This window comes from Corella eumyota, chromosome 2, assembly GCF_963082875.1.
Source record: "Corella eumyota chromosome 2, kaCorEumy4.1, whole genome shotgun sequence".
Classification (NCBI taxonomy): domain Eukaryota; kingdom Metazoa; phylum Chordata; class Ascidiacea; order Phlebobranchia; family Corellidae; genus Corella; species Corella eumyota.
The window spans coordinates 19891514-19916282 of NC_137491.1; the positions used below are offsets into that span (position 1 = coordinate 19891514).

At 27.4% G+C, this 24769-nt stretch overlaps 3 protein-coding genes across 5 annotated transcripts; 1 reads left to right on the forward strand and 2 right to left on the reverse strand.

Moving 5' to 3' along the window:
- Positions 1-78: 78 nt before the first annotated feature.
- On the forward strand, positions 79-2313 carry LOC145741932 (peptidyl-prolyl cis-trans isomerase NIMA-interacting 1-like). The gene is made up of 5 exons (XM_082559628.1): positions 79-185; positions 451-536; positions 986-1097; positions 1234-1344; positions 1573-2313. The coding sequence occupies exons 1-5, from the start codon at positions 125-127 to the stop codon at positions 1680-1682; spliced, it is 480 nt and encodes a 159-aa protein (XP_082415754.1). The 5' UTR covers positions 79-124; the 3' UTR covers positions 1683-2313.
- On the reverse strand, positions 2286-13484 carry LOC145741931 (uncharacterized). The gene is made up of 13 exons (XM_082559627.1): positions 10941-13484; positions 10582-10746; positions 8783-8904; positions 7829-7973; positions 7201-7347; positions 6356-6517; positions 5198-5356; positions 4854-4919; positions 4689-4768; positions 4353-4449; positions 3944-4146; positions 3121-3271; positions 2286-2580 (listed from the first exon to the last, which is right to left on the reverse strand). The coding sequence occupies exons 1-13, from the start codon at positions 10980-10982 to the stop codon at positions 2485-2487; spliced, it is 1635 nt and encodes a 544-aa protein (XP_082415753.1). The 5' UTR covers positions 10983-13484; the 3' UTR covers positions 2286-2484.
- Positions 13485-14356: 872 nt separating this feature from the next.
- On the reverse strand, positions 14357-24366 carry LOC145741666 (uncharacterized). Of its 3 annotated transcripts, none has more exons than XM_082559291.1 (13): positions 24302-24366; positions 20886-21059; positions 20366-20487; positions 19604-19748; positions 18346-18489; positions 17998-18159; positions 17610-17789; positions 17355-17489; positions 16808-16887; positions 16498-16594; positions 15927-16132; positions 15589-15739; positions 14357-15038 (listed from the first exon to the last, which is right to left on the reverse strand). In XM_082559291.1, exons 1-13 carry the CDS (start codon positions 24326-24328, stop codon positions 14934-14936), a joined length of 1728 nt encoding a protein of 575 aa, XP_082415417.1. In that variant the 5' UTR covers positions 24329-24366; the 3' UTR covers positions 14357-14933. The 3 variants fall into 3 exon arrangements, with proteins under 3 accessions (XP_082415417.1, XP_082415415.1, XP_082415414.1); XM_082559289.1 differs by lacking the exon at positions 24302-24366 and adding an exon at positions 22019-22178 and having other exon boundaries at positions 17355-17411; XM_082559288.1 differs by lacking the exon at positions 24302-24366 and adding an exon at positions 22019-22178.
- Positions 24367-24769: the final 403 nt, after the last annotated feature.

A 24769-nucleotide genomic window follows, 5' to 3' on the forward strand; every position in this document is an offset into this window, starting at 1 on the left:
TAATATAATATTTAAGGTTAAATATTAAATTGTATGTTGCAAACCAAATTGTTAAAAACCGTGTTTTTTTTAATTTTTAGATTTGGATTTTTTGCAGTAATAACTTTTGTAAAATTTTAGAATAATGTCCGATCCAATAAGTCCACTGCCAGATGGTTGGGTGAAAAAAGAAAGTCGTTCTTCAGGTAATTTATTGTTTCTTTGTTTAAATTAATGATCATAAAATAATATACTTCAAAACAAAATGTAAAATTTTTTGATTTCCTAAAAATTGTAAATTATAAAATTTGTTTGGCCCGTTTTCACAGTGTACACATTATACTTATTATATTGTTTATTATATTGTTCATTAAACTTATTATATTGTTTATATTAAATAATTATATTTTTTTTATTGTAACCTTTATTAACTTAATCTTTAAAAAGTTAAATTTTATTTAATATGTATAGGGCGACCTTATTATATGAACAAATACACTCAAAAAACTCAATGGGACAGACCAACAGATGCTGCAGTAAAACCAGATAAACCTGAAGTAACTTTTATATATTTGTAACAAGACTATTGCTTAACTGATTTCATTTTGTAAATTTCAAGAAATATTAAAGTTGTTCAAATTGAAATAAGGGTAATAGTATATATATTAATGAACACTTTTTTACCAGTATCCTGACTGCAAAACTCGATTGATTTGCTAGGTATCTATTGATGTAAATTACCTAAAAATTGGCATAAAATGGAATAAATTTTTATATATTAAACAAATATTTGATAAATTTTTTTTTTCCACAACCTTAAGGTGATAGATTTTATATTTTTTCTTTGGGAAGGGTGTGCTTTTATGACGTGATTGAGCTAATGTAAACGCCGTGCTCAAGGGCGAAGTGTGGCGTTGGTGTTGCTTGAACCCGAAACATTTCGGCTCACAGTACAACGCCATGCCACACTGGACTTTGATAAACTTATTTGGTGATTGAATTTTAGAGTGTGCAATGCTTCCACCTACTGGTGAAACACAGAGATGTGAGAAGACCTTCGTCATGGAGAGAGGACAAAATAACAAGATCTAAAGAGGAAGCCTTGCAGATTATTCAAGGTGAGTTTTGAAAATGTTTACAATTTTAGATATACCTAAATTTAATATGATTAGATAACATAGGTAGGTATAATGTCAGTATAAGTTATAAAGCTATCATTCAACTCCGTTTTTGTTTTGCTTCACTAAATATCAGGTTACCATAAACAAATAGTAAATGATGAGGCAAAATTTGAGGACCTTGCTCGCCAGTTCAGTGATTGTAGCTCAGCAAAAAGAGGAGGAGACCTCGGACCTTTTACCAGAGGTTTGTTCTTTTTTTACATTATTTGACATGGTCACTCTACGGTTAGGATTTTACTTGTCTTAATATGATTGCAACTGATATTTGCATGCAATAATTTACCCACACAAAACTTATTTTTATTTATTTAGTGGACCTATAAACTGGACATACATTAAGCTCCATTATATATAGATTTAAAAAAGCTTTTTTATAAATAAGTGTGTTATAAAAAAGAATATTTTTGCTTAGGTCAAATGCAAAAACCGTTTGAAGATGCAGCATTTGCATTACATCCAGGAGATTTGAGTGGACCGGTTTACACCGACTCTGGAGTGCATTTAATCCTGCGTATCGTCTGAGCAATAATAATACCTGCTGGAATATCTACCTTAACAATTGTTGTAAAATTTACAAAGCATTAATGTTGAGCTTTAAGGAACAGTCAGTTAGCATACATTTAAAGTTATGTAATTAATACTTTTTCCGGAAAGCTTCACTTTATTTTGAAAGTTTTTTTACCTTAAATTATAAATCAAAATTGGATACTTTAATTAAAAAACAATTTTATTGAATTTTTTAAAAATATATCTTTTTATCTGGTTACTCTGTTAAGGAGTATTTTTGCAAATCTGTAACTTTTTGATAAAGTTTAATTGGTTTTAACAGCTTCTATATACATTTAAACCTAAATGAAGTTGCTTAATTTTCTATACATTTACTAAAATTAAGGTTTACATATATACAAAGTGTTTTGTCAGGAATGTATATTGGAATGTTGTCTAATCTCAAATTATCATATGTTTTTTTAAGAAAAACAAAATTTAATTTCTAATCTTTAACAATTATTTACCAATCTTAAAAAAGATCACTTTTTTAAAGATTTGTACAAGTGAAACTATATAACTTTTAAATGTTGTAAAAGTATTTTGTATTAACCAAAAATTGTGTATTTAATACACGAATTCATGTTGCAAAATTGTATTAACACGACGTCAAATATTTGTATACTTGAAAATGTTAGTAATGATGTTAAAAATGTTAGCCGTGAGTGGGCGTAAGAGAGCTATAAACACGTGAAAGCGCATCTAGCTTATGACAATTAAGCATATTATACACCCTAATATAAAGTGATTTAAAAAAGTATTATGTAATATTTTGATCTTAGTAAGAAACACACCGAATAAATTTGGATAATGGCAAGACTTGATTGCCAGCGCATCGGCCTGAACATTGCAACTTGCTAACCGAACTCTCGTTCTAACAAACAAAGAAATTACAATTATTAGTGTATTTAAGTAACTGTTTAGATTTATATATATTTTTTGTATATATCATTATCCTCGATGTGGGAAAGTCGAATGCGCGACTTAAATATAGAGTAACATTAGTTACTCCGACCCAGTCTCAAATTGCCTGTGGAAGTTAGGGATATTTTAGATTATAATTGCCCGATAATTACGCTGCTGATTACTAATTAAGTGATGGCTCAGCAGGAGTTTATAGCGCCTTACTCAAGGGCGCTACAGCATGAGAGCAGTGGGGATCGAACCTAAGACCATTTAGTAATATTTTTTAAAAAAAGGTCGATCGTAAAGCATATTCTTAAAGTCTCTTTAGTTGGTCGTTTTCTAATTCATATTAAACTACAAAATTGCCTGATTATTCCCCTGTCTTTAATTTAAGATTTTGGCAAGACTAGCAGTCTAGTACCGTTTACGCCTTACGTAAGCAAAAGTTGCAACGACATAGATACAGTAGGGACTGAACCCAAGACTTCTTTGTACAATTTTTTTTTACCTTTAGTTTTTGATCAACTTGCTTGAGGTTTTGTAAAAATTCGTGCTGAGCTACCACAGCTTCTTGCTCAATAAATTCGTAATCCGTCGATGTTAAATTTATGTCGCAGTTTGAAGTGGGTAAAAAGTGACCGAAGATTTGAATAAAACATCTGAAAACATAATGAAAAAAATTAAACAATATAAAATATTTATTCGGCAACGCTGTAGGGATATTCCCTGTTTGAAAATAAATTAATCACGTGTTTTACAAAAATAACCGAATTTAAAAGTTTTTAAATTGATTATAAAAATGATCTTGTTAGGATTTGTTTTTTTAACAAAGTAGAATTTAGAAATTCTGAAAATATTAGGAGAAGATATCATGATGTCAGTTTGATGATTTGATAAATTACGAAATTCGGTTTATAGTAAGGTAAGAATAAGATAATTAAAAATATGTTTTTTTAGGTTTTGGTAATATATTGATTTAAAAATGTCGTGTAATTGTGTGATAATTGGTATTTTAAATATGTATTATATTACCTTATGTTTTAAAATAGAGGTATTATTTAAAAATAAATGGTTAGAAGTCAGTTATTCTTAAAATTAAGTTTTATTTTTATTTAAATTTGATAATTAAAAAGGTTTTCAATTTTGTTATTACAGTTGACTTATATTTTCATACTTGATAACTTATATTTTCATACTTGACAATATTTAATTATGTATAATAATTCAAAAAATAAGTGTATAGTTTATATATAAATGTATTGCAAACACCCGGATTGAATATGTTAAAGTTTTAATTAATTTAACAAAATTTATAAAAAAGATTTTATTACCTTGTTCGCATTAACGCTTCTTGGCAAAGTAACTTTGTCGGCTTTTCTTTTATTTCATCGAGGCTAACACCCTTGCTCTCCGATATTTCTTGCCATGTTTGTTTATCCTCATATTCGGTGAATGGAAATCGAATAAACATTGACCCAAATCTTTCGGTGTAAGATGTAAATGTAGCGTGGTCACAAGAGTGTAGCACAGAGACCTTAAAATTAATTTAAATTTATTTAACAAGATTTTTAATTTTTACTTTATGAATTTTTTTTAGAGGTTAATTTTCCAATATTAGAATGTAGAAGTAGATTAGTTTTTTGTTGTTCTAGATTCAAATATTAAAGTTGTTTTAATTGTTTTTTTTCAGTTATTTTGTTCTTTTAGATTAGCTTTGTCTTATAGGTGTTAATAGCTTACTTGATTGATAAAAGTCGATATTGCGGTAACTTTGTCAATTTTATCGAAATCTTTAACGTATTCTGAGACTGCATTTGAAAAATTTGTCCAATCCTCACTATAAAGTTAAATTTAAATAACAAATATTAAAAATGTATAAAAAGAATCACAAAATAAGTAAATTTATTAGTTTTGTTTTAAAAATATTAGAGGATTACTTGTACTTATAGATCCTAAAAAATTAGGACTGTAAAGTACCAGAGAAAATTAGTAAAGTCCAGAAATGAATAATTTTTGTTAAGGGATCAGATAGTAAAATAAATCCATATTAAAGTATAAGTGTTACAATGAACTTACTCAGGAATTAGATGCTCAATTTTTTTAATAAATTTTTCAACAACTCTGTAATATTGACACAACATATACAAATATGGAATCTAAAAACAACAAATTTTTGTAAAAAATTTCTTTAAAACATTTGCATACAAGATGAGAAAAGGATTTTTAAATGAATTTTTGTACCTTTTGTTTTTCTTTATCGTTTACATATTCAGGGGGGAATAGAGGATGGCAATAAGTTTCACTTTCCTATAACATTAAAATAATATTTTATTAGTATGGGGACGGTAGCACAAATAAAAATGCTAAAATTGTTATTTTAAATGGAATTATGAACTGTTATTTTTTGGTAATAAATTCAAAAATTTAATTTTAAGAAAAAAAATTGGTTTAATATTCTTCCATTTGTTTGGGCAGTTATTAAATTGTATTTATACATGATGAACTTAAAATTAGCTGTACTTTTAAACAACTGTTCATGATATTTTTATCACTTTAAAATCTCCCTGAAATTCGTATTCAACTACCTTGTTGTTGTTATTATTTTCCTTGGTGTAATGTTTATGGCAATGGTGCGCCACCCCGTCCACAAAAACCTCACCAGCCACTGGGAAAGATTTCCAAACACAATAAAACTTGTGAAACCATGTGTTTCTGTTATCCGATGCTGCTCCTACGCGCAGAGCCTAAAATATATTGTATTCTGGGGTTAAGATTTACAAAAAATTACACAAAATATTATCTATTTTTTTGTAAAAAAGTGAATTGTTTTAACATAAACTTTTTTGTAAGTGCCTTTGGTGCTTTTTGACCTTATTTAGATCAAGATTATTTGCACTTAAATAACACGCTGTTTTTTACCTAATTATAATGCTTTGTGGTTAAGATTTTTAAAAAACCAGACAAAACATTTTTTTATTTTTTGTAAAAAAGTAAGCCTATGTTAAAGTAAACTTTTTTGTGGTTAGCGCATTTTAGCCAAAGCCAGATCAAATTTGATTGTACTTAATTAACATTTTTTGCTATTTTATCTAAAATATATTGTTTTGTGTATAAACTTTTCCAAAAATTAAAAAAATTATTAACATTCGGATCTATTAAAGTAAACTTGTTTTTTTTAAGCACCGTGAGCGCTTTTTGACCTAACTTAGATCAAACTAAATGAAGTTAAAATAACCATCAATTTTATTTTTACGTAAATATTTCAAAAATCGTGAGTTAAATAACCGAAAATTGTCAGATTATTTCTAAATTAAATCCTTAAATTATCGTGTAAAATTTATTTGGACTTCCTAATGTACTTATTACCATTACTTTAAGCTTAATCATCTAATCGTCAAAACTTAAAATTAGTATTTTTGAAATGGTGTTTTTTAATTATATTTATAGGGTAAGTAAAAAAATATTTGTTAGTATATTTAAGCAAAAAGATATTGGTATAATAACAATGAAGTTAGTGGGCCTAGTTTTGTTTAAAAAATGGCTAAAGTTATAGTTTAGTTTTGTTTAAAAAATGACTTAATAAATAATAAAGTAATATTATTTTTACGTGACGTTGTTTGACTTTTTATCTTAAATTCAAACATGTGAAAAGAAGCACTTTTTTAAATCAATAAGCTGCTATTTTAAATATTAAATTACCCCAATTTGGTCGGAAAATTAGCTTTAAAGTCCCCGCAAATTACCTGGTAATTTATTCGTTCAGTGAAGCGAAAATGTGGTGCTAAGACTTTGTACAAAACACTGTCCTTGTTTAACACTTGCTTAGCCGAGATCGAGATGGCTGGTGGTAATACAAAGTGAACGTAGTTGTGAGCCATTGCTGGGGCAAAATAAGTCATACAAACCTAAAAAAAAATTATTTTTTTATTAAAACTTGAAATTGGTTATACTTTTACTTTTTATCTGTTAGTACTTTGGCTTTAAAGTATAAATATATTATGTGGTTTAAACCCAATGTATTTAAAACACACAGAAGGCTGTGTTTATTAGCGTTATTAAGGCTTTAAATATATTTTTGTTTTGGTAAAACTTAAAATTGGTCACATTTTTACTTCTCATTTGTTCGTCTCTGTTGGTTTTTAAATATAACTATATTATGAAGACTATTACGATATATTTATACTCACAAAAGGCTGTGATTGTTAGCGTTTTTTAAGCCTTTAAATATATATTTTTTTATGCAAAGTTTTGTGCTTAATTCTCACTAATACTAGGGCAGGTGACCTAAAAAGCGTCTTTAACTAAGACCAAAAACTTTTCCTTAAATTAACAGTAGAGCGAAATTATAAGATTAACAGCACAAAATTGCAGAATTAAATTTATACTTATAAATAAATCTTGTATTTTTTAAATTTTTTTCAAGTCTTTTGTGCTTTAATTAAATTAATAGAAAGATTAACAATGCATTTTAATTTAATGCGACGGGAAAAGAGACAAAACTAATTTAATGATTTGAAACATATCATAAACATTATGGTTACACAAATATTCTATATTATGATACAGTAACTAATTTAGTATAACTTACTCGTAGATGTAACTTGGCAAGTCTGTATAAATCCTGTTGTTCGTCAGTGTTGTTAACATTACTATAAACTCCTCCTTCTTTCGTTGTAATGTTAATCGTTTTAGCATCTTGGCTGAATTCAACTTTGCGAATATCCCAGTAATTTCCCTGTAAGATAATGAGTCATGTATTAAATTTTTAGAAGTATTTTTTGTTTGAATTTTACTCTAATTGTAGTTTTTCACCGGCAGCGTGGTGTAGTGGTAACAACACTTCGCTACACCACAATGAGGTCGTGGTTCAATTCTCACTGATCTCATGCTGTAGCGTCATTGAGTAAGGCTCTATAAACGGTTTAAACTCCTGCTGAGCCAGCACTTAATCAGCAGCATAATTACCGGACAATTATAATCTATAATATCCCAAACTGCCATAGGCAACTCGAGACTGGGTCGAAGTAACTGATGTTACTCTATGTTTAGGTCACGCGTTCGACTTTCCCACATCGAGGATAAAGACATAAGAGTTGGTGTTATTTTGCTTTTTATTTTTATTTAAAAATTGTTTTTATTGTGAAATTTGAAAAGTATTTGTTAATTTGAAGAAAATGGTCAAAACAAAAAAAAAATTATTTTTTAAAGTTTAATACCTTGTATATGTTAACCATGTCGTAATACTTCATATCAAGTGCATACAGTTTACGCTCCTTGTCCAAAATAAGAGCATGCGCGTATACAGAGTGTGTTAGTTGGTATACAAGTTGTTCGTCCGTCACTTCTTCAACATGATGTTGTCTAAAAAACAAAGTTTTTATATAAAAAATAATGGTAGTTGTGTCTGTAAAAAGCAGTTTTCTAAATTAGTTAGTTTTAGATGTTATAAGACTTTAACAGTTTAAAATATCTTTTATTAATGGTTTTCGGTTTGTTTTATTAAGTATAAAGATATAAATTATTAAGGTGTCAAAATGTTTTAAGTTTTAAATATACATTAAATTTTTTGTGCAAATTCAATACGAAAACTTTTTATAAAACGCACGTTTTTATCAAATTAAAAAAAAAAAATTGACAATTTTTTAGTGACCTTTAACACATTTTTGCGCCCAAATCAATCAAAATTTATATTCACACATATTCAAACATCATAACACACACACCTGGAAAGTTTTTCGGCTGAATCGTTGTGTAAATGTGTTTGGAATTTTAAAGTCACGTAATGTTTAAATTATATAAACATTTAGTAGTATGATAGATTGTATAAATAACTGTGTAGGCCAATGTTTTAACCGTTTAAAGATAGCTGTAAATCATTAGTCTGTTATCACCTTACAAAAAAATTTATTTTTCTGAAAAAATTGTATTTTGACCTTTGCAAAATATGAGTTTTTTTACGTTTAATCAACTATTAGGACCTTTTTGCGTATATCTGCGTGCTGTAAGGATAGCAAAACATTTAACTAGAAATTAAAAAAATCCCACCAATTTAAAAAATATACTCTAATTACTATCAGACACACAAATAATTATAGTCAGTTATTTAACCAAAATTGGGTAAACAATAAACAATTATTTGTTGGGGAATTAATTACTTATAATAAGGTTACCGTAATATAAACTTCACAACTTCTTTCGGGACGGTAAAACTCATAACACGAACGTAAGCAGGGGATCGATGAACTAAAAAATCCACTTCTTCTTTCGTTTCAACTGAGCTAACGTCCGATACCTAAAAATTACAATTTCATTGAATATTTTAGATATAACAATCTTTAAGTTTATTTATATTTTACTCTTTAATTGTCCCTTATAAAATGTTTGATTATATTTTAAATGGTTAAATTTAAAATAATTTTTTTAAGCTTTTTCGATGGAAAAAAAGCGCTAGCAATAAAATACTGTTGGTATTAAGTTTAAATTTTATTTAATATATAAAAAAACATTTTCGATACATAAGTGTATAAAAGCATGTGTTTTATATGTGACAATTCTAATTAATTGTATGTTAAGAAAAGCAGGAAAGCTGCAATTAAAATTCCATTCTTTTAAGTTTTAAGAATTTTAAACAAACATTTTTCACGAGACTTTTATTTATTTAATTCTTTGGTTTTGCCTCAGGAAATTATAAAACTAGTGTTTATTTAAAAGTACCAAAATTTAATAAATTTTTTACACCAACGACTTTTCTTGTGATCACGTCATAAAAAATGCAATCTGGTATGTCACAATGTTTTCTGGAAAACATCAGTGACGTCATATTTTTGCAACATTGCTGTGCCGCGTAACGTCATAATTATAAGGAAAGCTATTGGTAATCGTTCTGTGATTTTACCTTTTAACTTTAGTTGGCTTTTGGCTTAACATAAAAGGTGGGCACAGTTAACCGAGAAAGTAACTTCGTTAAGTGGTAATTCGTTACATAGTATATTAACTTCGTTAACGTTAATAAGTTAATTTAAACAAAATGTAACGGTAGTTATCGATAAACGTTAATGTTAAAATTTAAATAAAACAAACAAAGAAACGACCCTACTTTAAAAAAAACAGCAATTTTTATCTTAGTTGATATTTTAACTACACGAACGTAAGTTTAAATGACGTTTTCAAAACTGCATCGTTTAAAATTTCAATACATCGTCATCGTCGTCAATACATCGTTTATACGTCAGTCAATACATCCTTTAAAATTGAAACGATTAAACCCAATAAACGGCAAAATAAAACATATGTACTTTTATATTACCATGGTAAACTTGTAAAAATATTAAATTAACGGACTTAATTTAACGAAAGCACAATTTAACGAAAGTTAAAACAGGTCCGTTAACGATTTTTAAAGTTAACTTAAAAGTTAAATTTTTTCGAAAAATTTAACTTCGTTAATTAACGATTAACGCATTAACGGTTTAGTGCCCACCTTTGCTTAACATAAATATATTAAACCAATACTTTGACCTTTAACTAACATTTATATTTAAGATTACATCCCAATAAAAAGTGAAAATAATTTAAAAGTTGTCAGAAGTTGTTACATGTCAATTTGATCAGGAAATCTGTTAATTTTGTGTTAAAAATCATCGTAATTTGTTAAACTTATTAACAATTTCCCGTATTTACAATTCAAATCTTAATTTAAATCAACTATTAAATCACAAAAATAATTTTAGTCAAATAAAAATATAATATAATATAATATACTTTTGTTAAATACGTATTTTATTATTTATTTTTTGTTTGTTTTAGTAAGCATGGAGTGTCGCATAAACGAAAAACTGTTTAAAATATTTTAATGATACATCCTAACTAATGTTAATATATCATATGAAATATTAATATTAGTATAAAATGTTAAAACGTTAACGTAAAATAAAAGAAATAATTTATAAAAAAAATTAAATATTTTTACCGAATATTTGTCTGATATCACAGAAACAGTCGATCTTGCAATTACTCCAACCCCAGTGATGAGTTTAAATTTGAACACTAATAGTTTCACGTATAACACCAACGATAAGAGCAAGTATTGGGGAATATAAACCAACATCAGTAGTAAATACAATATACATCCAGCCTGTAATGTAACATAGGAAAGTTTTGGAAAAATATTAAAATTGAATAAAAAAATGTAATGTTACGATAAAACCTATAACAAAACTTGTATTTAACAAACTTTTAGGCGCAAATATCGGCATAGTTTACGATCATAATTTAAATACTTGATAAAAAAGTATTTTTAAAGTTTTAAATTCATTTTTAAAGGCTTACCAATTCAACGAATATGTTTCCATTGTGGCTAAAATACTTCATTTTAGTTTTTAATTGCCGACCACGAATAATAAAATCTTTTTATATAAAAATTTATAACCTACTGTAAGCTATTAGGAGGGTTATTAGTTAATATTTAAGTGGGAAATAAAATTTTGTTTTTGTATTATTTCACTAACATTTTGATATTATATTTGCCAGATCAGACTTGGTTTACAATATTCGATAAATGTGCTATAACCACACAAAATAACTCAATACGTTTTATTTTAACTGTTTTCACATTTGTATAAGCAAATTAAAAAGATTCTAAGTAAAAAAATTCAAATTAAATTACCTAAAAATAATTTAAAAATGATGTTTAAAAATTCGAATAAAATAAAAATTTCACAATAATTTGCTTCTATATCACTTAAGCTGCGTGGTAAACTGCATATTATCTATACGACAACTGATGCTTATCCTAATATTTAATATTTCTGTTTTCGCCCGAGGTGTTTACTTTGTCATTTTGCTTCCCTACTTAACTTTGACAGTTTTCTAAATATGGCATCTATGCATTAAGCCTGTCATAAGTTGATTTTTAACATAGCGTTATAAGGTACAAATATTTAACTTTTAAACACTTAAAATACCGATTTGTAACCACTGTTTAATACACATCTAAAAAAACTATAAACCTTTATATTATAAAAACATTTTTTAATATTGATTTTTGACACCTATTTTACCCGGCCAATGTATCGAATAACCCATGACCTATTCCTATTGTTTTTAGGTATAATGATTAATAATATGACAGACTTTGTGATATAATTAGTCAGTTGTAGATATCTATTACCCCATTCATTCAGCGTGACTAACAAGACGTAATAGTTACTACTACATCCTATTCGTTTCACAAGTAGTAGTTTTATACATAAAGCCCCTTTTTCTTAATATCCTTTTTTTTTCTAACTGACAATACTTCTTTTACTCGGAATTAGATAACTTGTTTTTAAATTAAGAACCAGAAAAAACTGTTTTTTCTCTTAAAATCTTGATTCACACAACGGAATGTTCGATCGTTAATAACATTATAATTATTTGTCTGTCTGAATATCTAATTTTAGTTTAACAAGTGTGATTATAAAAGCTTTAAGTTATATTAAATCCAAGCCCACGCATTAAACCGAATTGTTTGTTCAATAGCTGAGGCTTTTATTATTAGTAGTTTTAATACCGGTTTTATGCACTGCGCTAACAAAACAAAATTTAACTATCATTTTTCGCTCTTTATAACTCGGTGTTTTTATATTTTGTTTGTTGTTTAAGTTATTTTGGTTTATAACACTAAAAGTTAATTGAGATATAAAAAATAAACTGTGTTTTTCAGTAACTTTTAGCCATAATTAAAGGGTATATTTTGTGTTTATATTCTAAAATGTTTTTCAAAATTTCGCTAGTTGTATTAGGTTACCTGACCCATTAAAATAAGATACAAAAAATAACTTGTATTTTTTAACTAGTGTCACCAACCATTAAGAGACTTATTCTGTAACTAAGTCTTGTTTTTTAAATTTCACTGATTGTATAACGTTACCGTTGACTTATTGCATTCATGCATTTACTTATCTTTAAACTTAGCATTTGAAAGCAGACGTCGGCTAAATAATTCAAATATTTACATTTCATTGAACCATGATATATCCACTTGTTAAAATTCCTCAGCCTGACTATAACAACAAATTTAAAGCTCTGTATATACGGCTTTAACAATAAATCTTTTTTGTTATAAATACTAGCTTTTACTAATCTTAGTATTTACATGTAACCTCTGGTTAGCTTTTGTGGTTAGCACCTTTTGTATAGGTTTAGTAGGCTATAGTGTTTAGTTTATCGTATAGGAAAAAGAGTTCACGCTTTTGTACTACGTAATGTTACCCTAAAAACTAAGGTCGAACTTATGTTTAAATGTAAGTCCAATATATTACGTATTTTACCCTTTAAATTTCTTATTTTTTATTTAAATGATAAGACTTTTAATATATAGCCTCTATTTTCATTTATTTTATTTCAAACTTTAATTATTGTGATGTTACTCTAAAAATAAAATTTTCAATGGATTAAAGTAAAAGTGAAATACAATTTGCAACATCGAGTATTATGTAACCCCAAATAACTTTAGAATTTTTAGGTTTTTTCTATATATGGCTAACTTTAAATATATAAATATTGAAAACTAAATATTCATCCTAATATTTTGATATGCTGTTAGACCGTTACTTAAACATAAACACAATTTTAAATTAGAAACCATCTTCTTATTTGTAGTGACATTTTGATAAATTACAAACCTTTTCCGCTTTACTCCGTATAAATAATTTGATTAATGATTTTTAATTTGTAGAAACTGCACTTACCTTTAAAATTCAGTGTCTTACTTAAATTTTTTATATTCTATTGCTTTGTACGAATTTAAAAAAAAAATGGCTAAATGTACTGCCTATCTATTCGTTTCAGGTGTTAAGTGGTATTAAATTATACGGATTATTAGGTTGATTTACCAAACCTTATATTCTGATACAAGATGAGTACAAGGAATGTAGTTTATATGTTATTTAATTGCGTTTATTTTAGTTAAACTTACTGCTTACATATTTAATTAAAAAAAAGTAAATAGTAGTTAGAATTATTTATCTATTACTGCTAAGTTGATATTGTTTTGACACTTGCAATTAAGATAAGATATTGTTTTCGCTTGGTTAGTTAAACTAGGTAAGCATAAACTTGTTGTGTAGGCTGAATTTAAATAGCGGAAAGTTCATTGATTTTGTATTTTTGGGTGAATTCGTGTTCAGGTATTTGTTCAATACAACAGAAACAAGTTTAAATATTTTTGTATTTTTTAAACATCAAAAATATTATCTGTTAGAGTAATTTTTAATGCCTAATTGATTGTATTTAGTGTAGTTTAATTTATAGAATACAACCCTGTTAAATAAGACTAGTTTAAATGGTTTTAAAATAAAAATAAAAACTTTAGATATTTTTGTTGTATTTTTGTTAAAAAAATTTCAAACTTTGTTGTTTAAAAGGTGGCATAGTTGTTATTTTTTCTGTTTTTTTTTATTGGATTAAAACAAAACGCAAGTTTTCATGCAAAACAAAATTTTCGCTTGAAAAGTTTTAAAGTTCTTGGATGACCGGGTTTTTTACTCGTGTGGTAATGTTTAAAAATAGATTTTATATTTGTTTTCTAGATAACTAATTATTTAATTTAATTTTTGCCTTTTTTTATTTCTGTAAAATATTTAAAAAAAAATGAATTGACAGGCTTAAGAAATAATTTTTTACTGTATATATTTGGGTTTTTATTATCCTTTTAGTTTTCTTAATATGAAAATATCTAAAAAAACAGATTACCAATTAAGCTATATAAATGTATTTTCGATTACATAGGTTTTAAAGAAATACAAGTATACTAAATCAACAAATAATAATAATAAGACAACAGCTTGAAGAATATCACAAAAATGTGGTTAAATACAAAAATGTTAATTTACATGAAATTTTACCTCACAATAGCTACAGTGTTTCAATTAAATTATGTTTAAAAATATTAAAATACAAAAATTAGATAAATAGGTTACTCTGTTAGTGATGTTAAATAAAAATTAGTATTTCTAAACATTTTAATATTTTGGTTAAATGCGTTTGGAACTGTCTGGGTACCACAGTCTAACAAAACATAAAATCACAAAAGTTTACAAAAAATATAATTTACACAATTACGTCTTTACAGTTAGTTAAATGAAAAAGCATTTCTTAAATAAAAACTTTAAATTTATTTTTTAATTATTTTAATTTAAATTGACAAACTTGGAAAATTATCCGTATATTGTGACGTCATAATTTACCACGTGTAATGACGTCATCGAATCAAAAATACGCGACATTAAATTCATACAACAATTATTCCTCCAAATAATATATATTATGACGTCATAATGTTTAAAAGCACACGGAACGAACGATGTCGGGAAGAGGGACGATTTGTAACCCCTCTGGGCGAAGTTCTCCGTCTTTTGGGGGCGTTGACATTACAGGGGGTTTTGACTGTAACAAAAAAAATTAAGATTTGTTAAGTTGTGTGTCTGGGTTTAAAGAAGGCCTGGGTCCAGTTATGTTGTGCATATGTGGGTTAACTTTTGTTTTAAATTTTAGGACTTCGTAACTGCTACCTCTTGAATGAAAAAGGAATTCTTGTACAAAATGACTAATTGGTAAAAATAATTAAATCTGCTTTAAACATGTTAGTTGGTATGGATTTTGGGCCCCAGTTGGGTAAAGGTATGAGCTTATTTGGTTGTTGCGACTATGGTTTATTTTTGTTTTAAATTTTAAGACTTGATTCACTTATTAATTAATAAAGTCAAACTTCAAGTCTCTTACAAGAAATAAAATATTTCTTGTGCAATTTTGCTAATTGTCAATTATAAAAAAAACTGATGTAACTATGTTAGTATATGCCAGTAAAGTTAAATAAATCATTTCTTGTGCAAATAGCCTAACTAACAAGCATAAGTGAAACTGCTTTAAATGTTCGTTCAATGTAATTTCTTATCCAATATTTAAAAAAATGCTTTGCAAAAAATAAATTACAAACCTTCAAATTTCCGTCCAAACTACGGAGTTGTGATTTAAATTCCTGCACAGCTTTCTGTGCCCCATCTTCAGTGAAGTTGTATTCGGTTTGAAGCAGTCTGAGGTTGCATTTTGGAGAAGGAATAAAGTCGACGAATATGTTCAAGAAACACCTGAAAAAATGTGGCCGTTAGATGGCGTATAGAGCGCTTAACTGTTTGTTTTTATGATGTCATATACAAAAATCTTTCTCTATGAGGTCATATTGAATCAAATTTATTTTTAATCCAATTATGACGTCATATATTTGTTCAACTTTTAAAATCAAGCATTTACTAAAAAATGATGACGTCACAATACCTTGTCCTCATGACGTCACGTTGCCGTATCAACAGAAGAGGATTGTTCTGGATCGCCTCAACAGATAATCCAAGACGAGCAGCAACCTCAGCCCAATGTTCTGTATCGTGAAATCTTTCGTAGGGGGTCCTGATCGCCATTGAGCCATATCTGTAGGCGAAGTAGCGAGTGTAGCTGTTGTGGTCGCAGAAGTGAACGACGCCAACCTATAAAAATGTTTGGAGGGTTTAGAAAATTTGCATGTTAGTTTAAAGCTACTGCTCTCATGTTGTAGCGCGCTTAAGTAAGGCGCTATAAACGGTATAAACTTTTGCTGAGACAACATTTTAGTGTTATGGTATAAGTATTATGCCGACAGCGTGGTGTAGTGGTTAGAACACTTGGCTTGACTGTAAACACTTAATTAACAGCTTATTTATTTGGCAATTATAATCTATATTATTTTAAACTGTCAAAGGTAACTCAATACTGCATTCGGGTTACTGATGTTACCTTAATGTTTAGGTTGTTAAGTTGACCTTTCCACATCGAGAAAAAAGATTTATACAAAAACAGGGAATTTTGTATTTACCTGATGTATGAACGTGGTAATTCCGTCTACCATGCTGACTTTGTCGAACTTTGGGACATGGACAGCGACTGCTTCGATCAATTCTTTCCATTCTTCCCTATAGAAAAAAGAAATTAGTTTAGTATTAGATATTAGAAAATTAATGAAATAAAATGAGCATAAATTTTCATTTATAAAAGTAATATAATTTAGGTTTTGCTGATCTGAAATTATTAATATGTAATAGAGTTAAGTGTTTGTAAATTAAAAAACAAGAAAGATTAGATGTTTTTTTTAGTAGTTGAACAACTTTAAAAATGAAATTAATTACTTGTTAATGTATGGGACCATTGTTTCCACAAATTTCCTGATCACCAAATAATATTCTCGCAGAAATTCTATGTAGGGAATCTAAAGATGAATTTTAAGTTATTATTTAAACAATTTACATGATTATAAATTAAATTCGTTTGGTTTTTAAAGTTTGATCAAATTTTGATCAATGAACGCAAGATTAAAGAAGTAATGTTTTAAGTTTGGTGGTCTTCAAATCAAAGTCCTTATTGACTGTAGTTTAATGTTATATCTCATGATATACCCACATATGCCCAAACATTATTAAACAAAATAAATATTGCCCAAAACCAATTATTAGAGACCAAAATGCTAAAATTTTAGTCAACAGTTTTTGTCAGATTACAAAGAACGTTGTTAAGTAAAGGGGTTAACGTTTTTAGATAAGGGGCAAGCTGTGATTATTGTAAAATTTTTCATTGTCGCTAAAATGGCGTTTTCGGACATACGATTTTAAATTGGAAAAACGATTGTTTGTTGATTCATCGTTTGTGATTAAATAAAACGTTTATTAAAATATTCACCTGTTGAAGCGTTTCATTTGTGACGTATTCGGGTGGGAAAATTGGATGGTGTCGATTCTCAGATGACGTAGTCATTCCATCGCACACGTCACCATTTGTTGTGTACGCGTGACCGTTATGCCCGTTACTGGTTGGCTAAAAAGTCAAATTAAAAAATTATTTTTTTTAATAATCTTGATTTAAAAAACTTTTTTTGTTGTAAAACATAAAAGTGCTGACGTTATTGTGCACCAGTGACGTCATAGTTAAACTTACCTCTTCGCTTGTGACGTCATCGGCGTACTTGAACCCCTTTTTCTCCTGGTAGTACTTCTTACATTTTCTCGCCACACCTTCGATAAATTGTTCCTTGGTCACAGGAAAGGGTTGCCAGAGAAAAAATAATCGGTCCAAAAACGAACGTTTGTTGTTGGTTGCTTTGCCCACTCGTAAAGCCTGTGGGGAAACACTGTTTATTTAATTTGGAAACACTGTTTATTTTTTATTTGGAAACACTGTTATTTTTTAATTTGGAAACACAGTTTTTATGTTTATTTTTTTATTTATTGAATTAGCAAAAAAGGGTTTTTAAAAATCATTTTTTTGTTATTTTATCTTACATTTTGTTATTAGAATAAAAAAAAGAAGAAAATGATATAATTGCCTGGTAGTTAATACGCTCAGTGAATCTGAAATGAGGAGACAACAGTTTGTAGAGAACTCCTTTTTTATCCAATATTCGTTTACTGCATATGCACACGGCACTAGGAAAAACAAAGTGCACGTGGTTGTGTGAAAGACCGGGTGCAAAATACGACAAACAAACCTAAAAAAAAATGTTTTTGCACAAAAATTTTTATTTTGGGTTACAAAAAAGGCTAAAAGAAATAAAAAAATAAAAAAATGTAATTTTTTACAAAATTGTTGATTTTAGCTTGCGAAAAGGAGTTATATCTGTAAAATATGAATTAAATAAATTTAAAAAAAAAATTGCTGTCAGCGGGATTCGAACCTGCACGTGAAGCTTAGCAAGGTCGTAGTCATGTTTTGGGGTGACTTCAGAGTCGTTTGAGACTTCAGTTCCATCTTGCATTTGGATAATAATCTTCTTTCCATCTCTACTGACTAAAACATGTCTTGCATCCCAGAAAAATCCCTAGTTAAAATTTTAAGTCACGTTTTATTAAAAAAATCACAGAAATTTAAAAAGGCATTTTGTTATTAAAACTTGGTTACAAAATTTAAATTTATATGTAATGAAGCTTAGTGGACTATTTTTTTTGTATATATCTTTATCCTCGATGTGGGAAAGTCAAATGCGAGACTTAGATTATAATTGCCCAGTAATTATGCTGCTGATTAAATGCTGGCTCAGCAGGAGTTAATACCGTTTATAGCGCCTTACTCAAGGGCACTACAGCATGAGATTAGTGGGGATCAATGGGGACTATATGTATATATGTCTGTCCATTTTATATGCCTACAAAATAAATAAAACTGCGACCAATTAAAATCCCGGCCGCAGGGTGGGCTTTTGACTACTTTAAATATATTATTAAAAATTTAACATTGAACAAATTGATAATCTTAAAACATTGAAAAAAAATAAAATAGCAAATATTTTGCTTGGTTTAAAATTGTAAACTTCGTATATTACTTGTCATACGTCATTAACCTAAAGTTACTTTGTATAGATATTATATTCTGGTGTGATTATTATAAAGGTCATACCACGAATTTCCGGAAGCTTTTTCCTAAACTTTCCCCTTTTTAAGGTTACTTAATTATGTTATGGTTCATATATTGTACTGACAATAAGTTACAGTTTTCCTTATTAGTTTTAAATTATTATTTCACCAGGTCACTAAAACGAAAATCATTTAATTACAAGAGAAATTGTGAAACTAGTTTTGAATTTGTTTTTAAGGAGTTTGTTTTAAATGTTTTGTGTTTTATGACAATCCGTTTGCTTGAATTTTATGGGGCAATTGCAAACTAATATACCTATGTGTTGTTATAAGTTTAAAATGTTTTTGCAATATGCGATAAATATATTTTAAGAGATTTTATCTTGGAATAAGTAATACAGAAAAATGTTTTTACAAAAATTGTTATTTTTGTTTAAGTATTGCATCTTTTTCATCCCTAATTTTGGGTCAATTCTAGTTATATTGTTGCTTTTACAACATTAAAAAACGCATAAAAAAATTTGCAAAACTCATGCAGACATTAAAAATTTATTTTTTTAAAATTTTTCTCTAACATTTTACCTCAAAAAGAAAAAAGTCGTCAAACCCATCCATGTGTAACCGGAAGAGTTCTCTCTCTTCGTCCCACGTGACCGAATGAGCAAACACAGTCGATAAAATAGTAAAAGCAAGTTGGGTGTCGCTGATCAGTTCTATCTTCTGTTGCCTGTAAACAAGATAAAAAAATTAAATTTTTAAAACACCAATTTTTCTTGATTTTTAATAACAACTTGTGAAGGATAATAAACAAAATCTTTATTTGAATATTCAGATATAAATCTTACAAATTACGTTAATATTACTAATAATGAAATCATCACAGATTTAGGGTAGTCATCAGTGATTATTACGTCATAACTAGATGATTAGGATGATGCGCAATAGAAAAAGTGGGCCAAAATAAATTGCCAGCTCATAGATATAAGTTTTAATCAGCAATTTTACCAAGTATTTTCAGATATTTTAATGTTATTTTTAATATAAAACTCATATCATGCCTTTCCGATATATTTTGAGTTTTAATTGTGACTAATATTTTAGTTAAACTGACGTGTTATTAGTCTAAGTTTACATATTTAAAACTAAAACTTAATCCCACATACATTTTAATATGTTGAATACTTTCAGTATATTATTTAAATTTGCTTTAAATTTTGTTAAATATATTTATTTGATCAAATTTCATTAAAAGTATTTATTTTAATCTGCGTTAAAAACTTATTTAAGTATAAAGTTAATTATGTTAAAATATAAATTAAAATTTTTTTTGAATTTTTCACATACCTCAATAAAGTTCTAACTAACTCTTTTGGCGTACACAGGGTCATTCTGGTGACGTAGGCCATGCTCCTGTTATCCTGGAAGTCAATTTCCTCATCGGTCGAAACCTGAATGACGTCAGTCACCTGCATGACGTAATTACAAAATGATTTACGATGGGAAAATTAAATTTTAATAAGAAAGTAAATTAATTGATTATTATTCACTTTGAATATTTTTTTAGACTTAAAAGAATTTCGTTTTGATAAACTAATTAAATTTTAATATTTATTCAACTTATTTCACTTACTTTAATTTGAAAAACACCTTTTTTGTTAATTTTTTTTCTCGGTTGTGTTTTTAGTTTATAACTTTAATTTTTTTAGGAGAAAATTATATTTTTTTATACTTTAATATTTTTAGGGGAAAATTATATTTTTTTATACTTTAATATTTTTAGGGGAAACTTATATTTTTTTAGTACAAAATCTTATTGTCTATTAAAACACCTAATTTGCCAAACCTTTAAAAAATTAACACTTACCCTACTCCTTCTGCTCACTAGACCCAGTTTTGAGTTTGTATATCTAAACCTCAGCAACCGATTCAACCTCAAAAAAAACAAATTTTTCTGGATGGCGAGAAACCCGAGAATGTATAAAGGAATGTAGACCAAAAGTAGAAGACAGAAAACGATCGATCCAACTCCTTCCATAATCTGTAAAAGGTAAAGATCAAGTTTTTAAAACAGTTTGGCTAAGCGGTCATGGCATAGGACTACAATCCGAAAGGTTTCGGGTTCGAGCTCCATCAATGTCACACTATTCGCTCCTGAGCCCGGCGTATACGGATAGCTTAGACACGTCCCAACGGCACACATTTCCCCAATAAATTAAAAAGTACGAAAACCTAAAACCTTAAGGTGATTTTAATAAATAAAATTAAAAAAACGGTTTTTCAAAGCCTTTTACACAACGATAATACTTAAACTAATATTATAAACAATATAAACAAAAATAAAATCAATTCAATGGTTAAAATACACCATGTTCATTGTATTTTTTTACATAGTTTTAATGCAATTTAGGTTTAATTCAATATGTATTATAAGAACATGATTTATTCAATAACATTTTGTCTTTGAATAACCTCGTTATAAAGACATTAGCAAGTTAATTGCTGTGGAACTGGTACAAAAGCAGTTTGTAATACCGTGTTAGTTGTGTGTTAGGTTTAAAGCATATATTAACAACATAACCCGGTTTAAAGAATACACAACCCATGACTTAGCCAATATCGTGATATTAATTTTATTTTTAATACTTTGATATAATATATTCACAAATATTTATAAAACTTATGCTACAATTACTAACTTTAAAAATGTGGAATTTTTGGTTGCTATTTTATACTTTAAATTATAGCAAAAATACGATATTATTATGTGATAAAATCTTTATGTAAAATAGGGTAGCCTTATTTGATTTCGGATTTATTTTAGGCAATTTTTAGATCTTTAATATTGAAATTCTAGATATAACTTAATACTGTATTACAATCTTTTAAAATTGTCCGGACTGTTAGCATACAAAATTCTAACTTTAAAAATTTTTAACTTTTTTTTTATAAATTAAGATATTTAATATTTATACACAGCTGTTACAGTTATACACTTACCACCGTTTTTAATATTGTATATGGTGATATTGTAGGTAGTCCCTCCCATATTGATATTATTCGAAATAAAACTTTTGTAATTATCGCTTTTATAGGAAAATGAGCTTCTGTAGATTTTTTATATCTTGCCATATTTTAAAACTTAATCTCAAAACTGTAAACAAACAACACTGGTAGTAATAACTTAACGGGGTTTACAAAGCCGTTTCGTTAACATCTGAGTCATCTCACTACTTAATATTACGTATATGTTATACGTCTAAAAAATGACTAATAATTTTTCCTCGTTCTAAAAAAATTTTTCTGTCATAACTTTATTTTTGTTACTACAGATTTTTATTTTTAACCGATGTCACGAATTTTAGCGGATATTATGACGTCATAATCACATATTTATTGCCGATGCGTTTTCAGAATTTAGTGACATTTGCAACCTGATACCTTTTAAAGGTTCGGCTAGACGAAATTTGATATTTTAATTAACCCTTTACCAGCAAATGTTAAATTATACTAATACAATGTTCTAGTTTTTAGTGTTATAAAGCAACCACGGTTAACTTAACTATAACATTTCCTATATAAATGCACTTAAATGATACTATAAAACTTTATTATTTTTTTTATTTTTGGCAAAATTTTTCGCATTTTGTTTTTATTTAAAAAATAAATTGATCTAGTTTCGTTTTATTTGCCCAAACTCTTTGACAATCTACCGAACTGTGACGAAACGATTTAGTTTTAAAATCAATCTGTTAGCGCACCTGAAAACCACGTGAAATAGGTACTTGTAACTTTAACTTAGACATTTTTCAGTAGCCTTTTTTATGTAAATGTTGCATTTTTCTACGGTCATATTTAAACCATATAGGTTACCATACGCGTTTATTATGTATATACTTAAAACTGTTACTAATATCGTCTTAACTTAGTCAATTAAATCATAACCTAAGCCTTGCCCTATACTTATACGATCACAAAATTTAATAACTTAAAGCTTTAAATGTGTTTCAATTTTTTTTCCTATCTGTTTTGGCGCAGTACGTTTCAAGCCTCAATCAAACTGCCCTTTACTTGTTTCTTTAATTTTGTGTGGCAAAACTTTAACTTAAGGTGCATTTCTCATAAACCTTAAAGCGTTGTTTTAAAATCGATAGTTTAAACCTTGAACAAACAAACCTAAGAAAGATTATTTGCATTAACTTGCTTATGTAATTTCCCTCTCTTTAAGATGATTATTTTATTAGGTATTTTACTCTTATATATACATCCTAAACAATGATGTAATAGTTGTGATGTAATAGTTGTAAGGTCGATATCCGCCTATAACGTTTGTGACGTCACAACTTAGCCTGCGGGACAATTTTAGGCGATTTTTTGGTAACTTTGGATTAAATTTTTTTTGTAATCTTATACAGTTGATGTTCATCGAATTTTTTTGACTTTGAAAATCTATTTTTGTCATCGATGTTAAGCGGTTTTGGGCTATGGGCTTTAGGTTCAAACCCCGTAATTTCACCAAAAGCAAACTAATACCTATACTTACCCTAAAAATTTCGGTTTTCGTTTTAAATTAGGGTAGTATTTTGTGGATGAATACACTTTAAAATATGGGATTTAATATTTACAGGTAATGTGGAATAATATGACCTTGTTCCAAGTTGCAATTTGATTTTGAGTTTATTAAAGTTGACTACGTTTAACTGTAAATAACATGTTACATTGCCTCAATATAACATCTTATGTAGTTTGCTGATTTTTTTAATTTGGCAATAAATCAGATAACAAAAATATTTAAAAATGGTCCAGGCAAATTTATATGTTTTTAAACATAAAATTTTTGAATGCAATTTTCAAACTGGGTATTCAAAAATTTTAAAATTAATGCAACAAAGAAAATTATATGTTATTCTTGAAGAAAAAAATTATATGTTATTCTTTTTTAAGAAAATTATATGTTATTCTTGAAATATATTTCTACAAGGTATATATATATATATATATATTGTTGTGTACGCTTCGCTAGTTTCTGTACATTTTAAAACACTTAATTATACGAACATTTCATTTAACGAGACATCCTGAGTTCGTTTTATTAGCCGTATAAAATTTAATAGTTTTAAATTTTGTTTTAAGATGATCAATAATAATTTGAAATAGTAAAATATATAATTTAATTCATAATTTTTGAATAATACCGTAACTACAAACACAATAATAAAAAAACACATTCAAATTTTTTAAACGAATTTTAAACAATAATATTATTTTCTGACTTTGACTTACCCATTTTTTGACATTGTTTAACACCATTTTTTTACTTAATCAATTTTAAAAATTAAAAAAAATCTGAAAATATTAGTTTTTAAATAATTTTACAAACATATTTACATATACACAAAAGCTGCTTTTCGAATACGTTTTTTTTAATCTTAAGTTTATTTAAGAAAATATTGTTTATATATACATTTTTAATCATATAACATCAAATTTCTATATTTACGGAATATATTTTTACATAAATTATTCACACCAATATTTATATTACAATAACTACGCCTTATTTCTAACTGACAACACCCTTGTTAAGTGTATTTATAACCTAATTGCCTTTTTCTCACAGAGTTAAAAAAAGGAATTAACAAAACCCTTTTATACTTTAAGCTTTCTTATCTTAATATAAATTATTTTTATTCTAAATACTGATATTACCATAATAATAAACTAATTGTTATATTATATCACCTTTAAAAA

Excerpts from the sequence above, each read along its gene's own strand:
- LOC145741666 (XM_082559288.1), bottom strand. The coding sequence starts at position 22,150 with ATGGCAAGATATAAAAAATCTACAGAAGCTCATTTTCCTATAAAAGCG. Across the intron at positions 17,790-17,997 it reads CTGAGCGTATTAACTACCAG|GCTTTACGAGTGGGCAAAGC; the intron begins GCAATTATATCA and ends GTTTCCCCACAG. Across the intron at positions 16,595-16,807 it reads ATGGTCCCATACATTAACAA|GGAAGAATGGAAAGAATTGA; the intron begins GTAATTAATTTC and ends TTTTTTCTATAG.
- LOC145741932 (XM_082559628.1), top strand. The coding sequence starts at position 125 with ATGTCCGATCCAATAAGTCCACTGCCAGATGGTTGGGTGAAAAAAGAA. Across the intron at positions 1,098-1,233 it reads AGCCTTGCAGATTATTCAAG|GTTACCATAAACAAATAGTA; the intron begins GTGAGTTTTGAA and ends ACTAAATATCAG. Across the intron at positions 1,345-1,572 it reads CCTCGGACCTTTTACCAGAG|GTCAAATGCAAAAACCGTTT; the intron begins GTTTGTTCTTTT and ends ATTTTTGCTTAG.
- LOC145741931 (XM_082559627.1), bottom strand. The coding sequence starts at position 10,982 with ATGAAGTATTTTAGCCACAATGGAAACATATTCGTTGAATTG. Across the intron at positions 7,974-8,782 it reads GTTGTGAAGTTTATATTACG|ACAACATCATGTTGAAGAAG; the intron begins GTAACCTTATTA and ends TTTGTTTTTTAG. Across the intron at positions 4,920-5,197 it reads AAAATAATAACAACAACAAG|GAAAGTGAAACTTATTGCCA; the intron begins GTAGTTGAATAC and ends TTAATGTTATAG.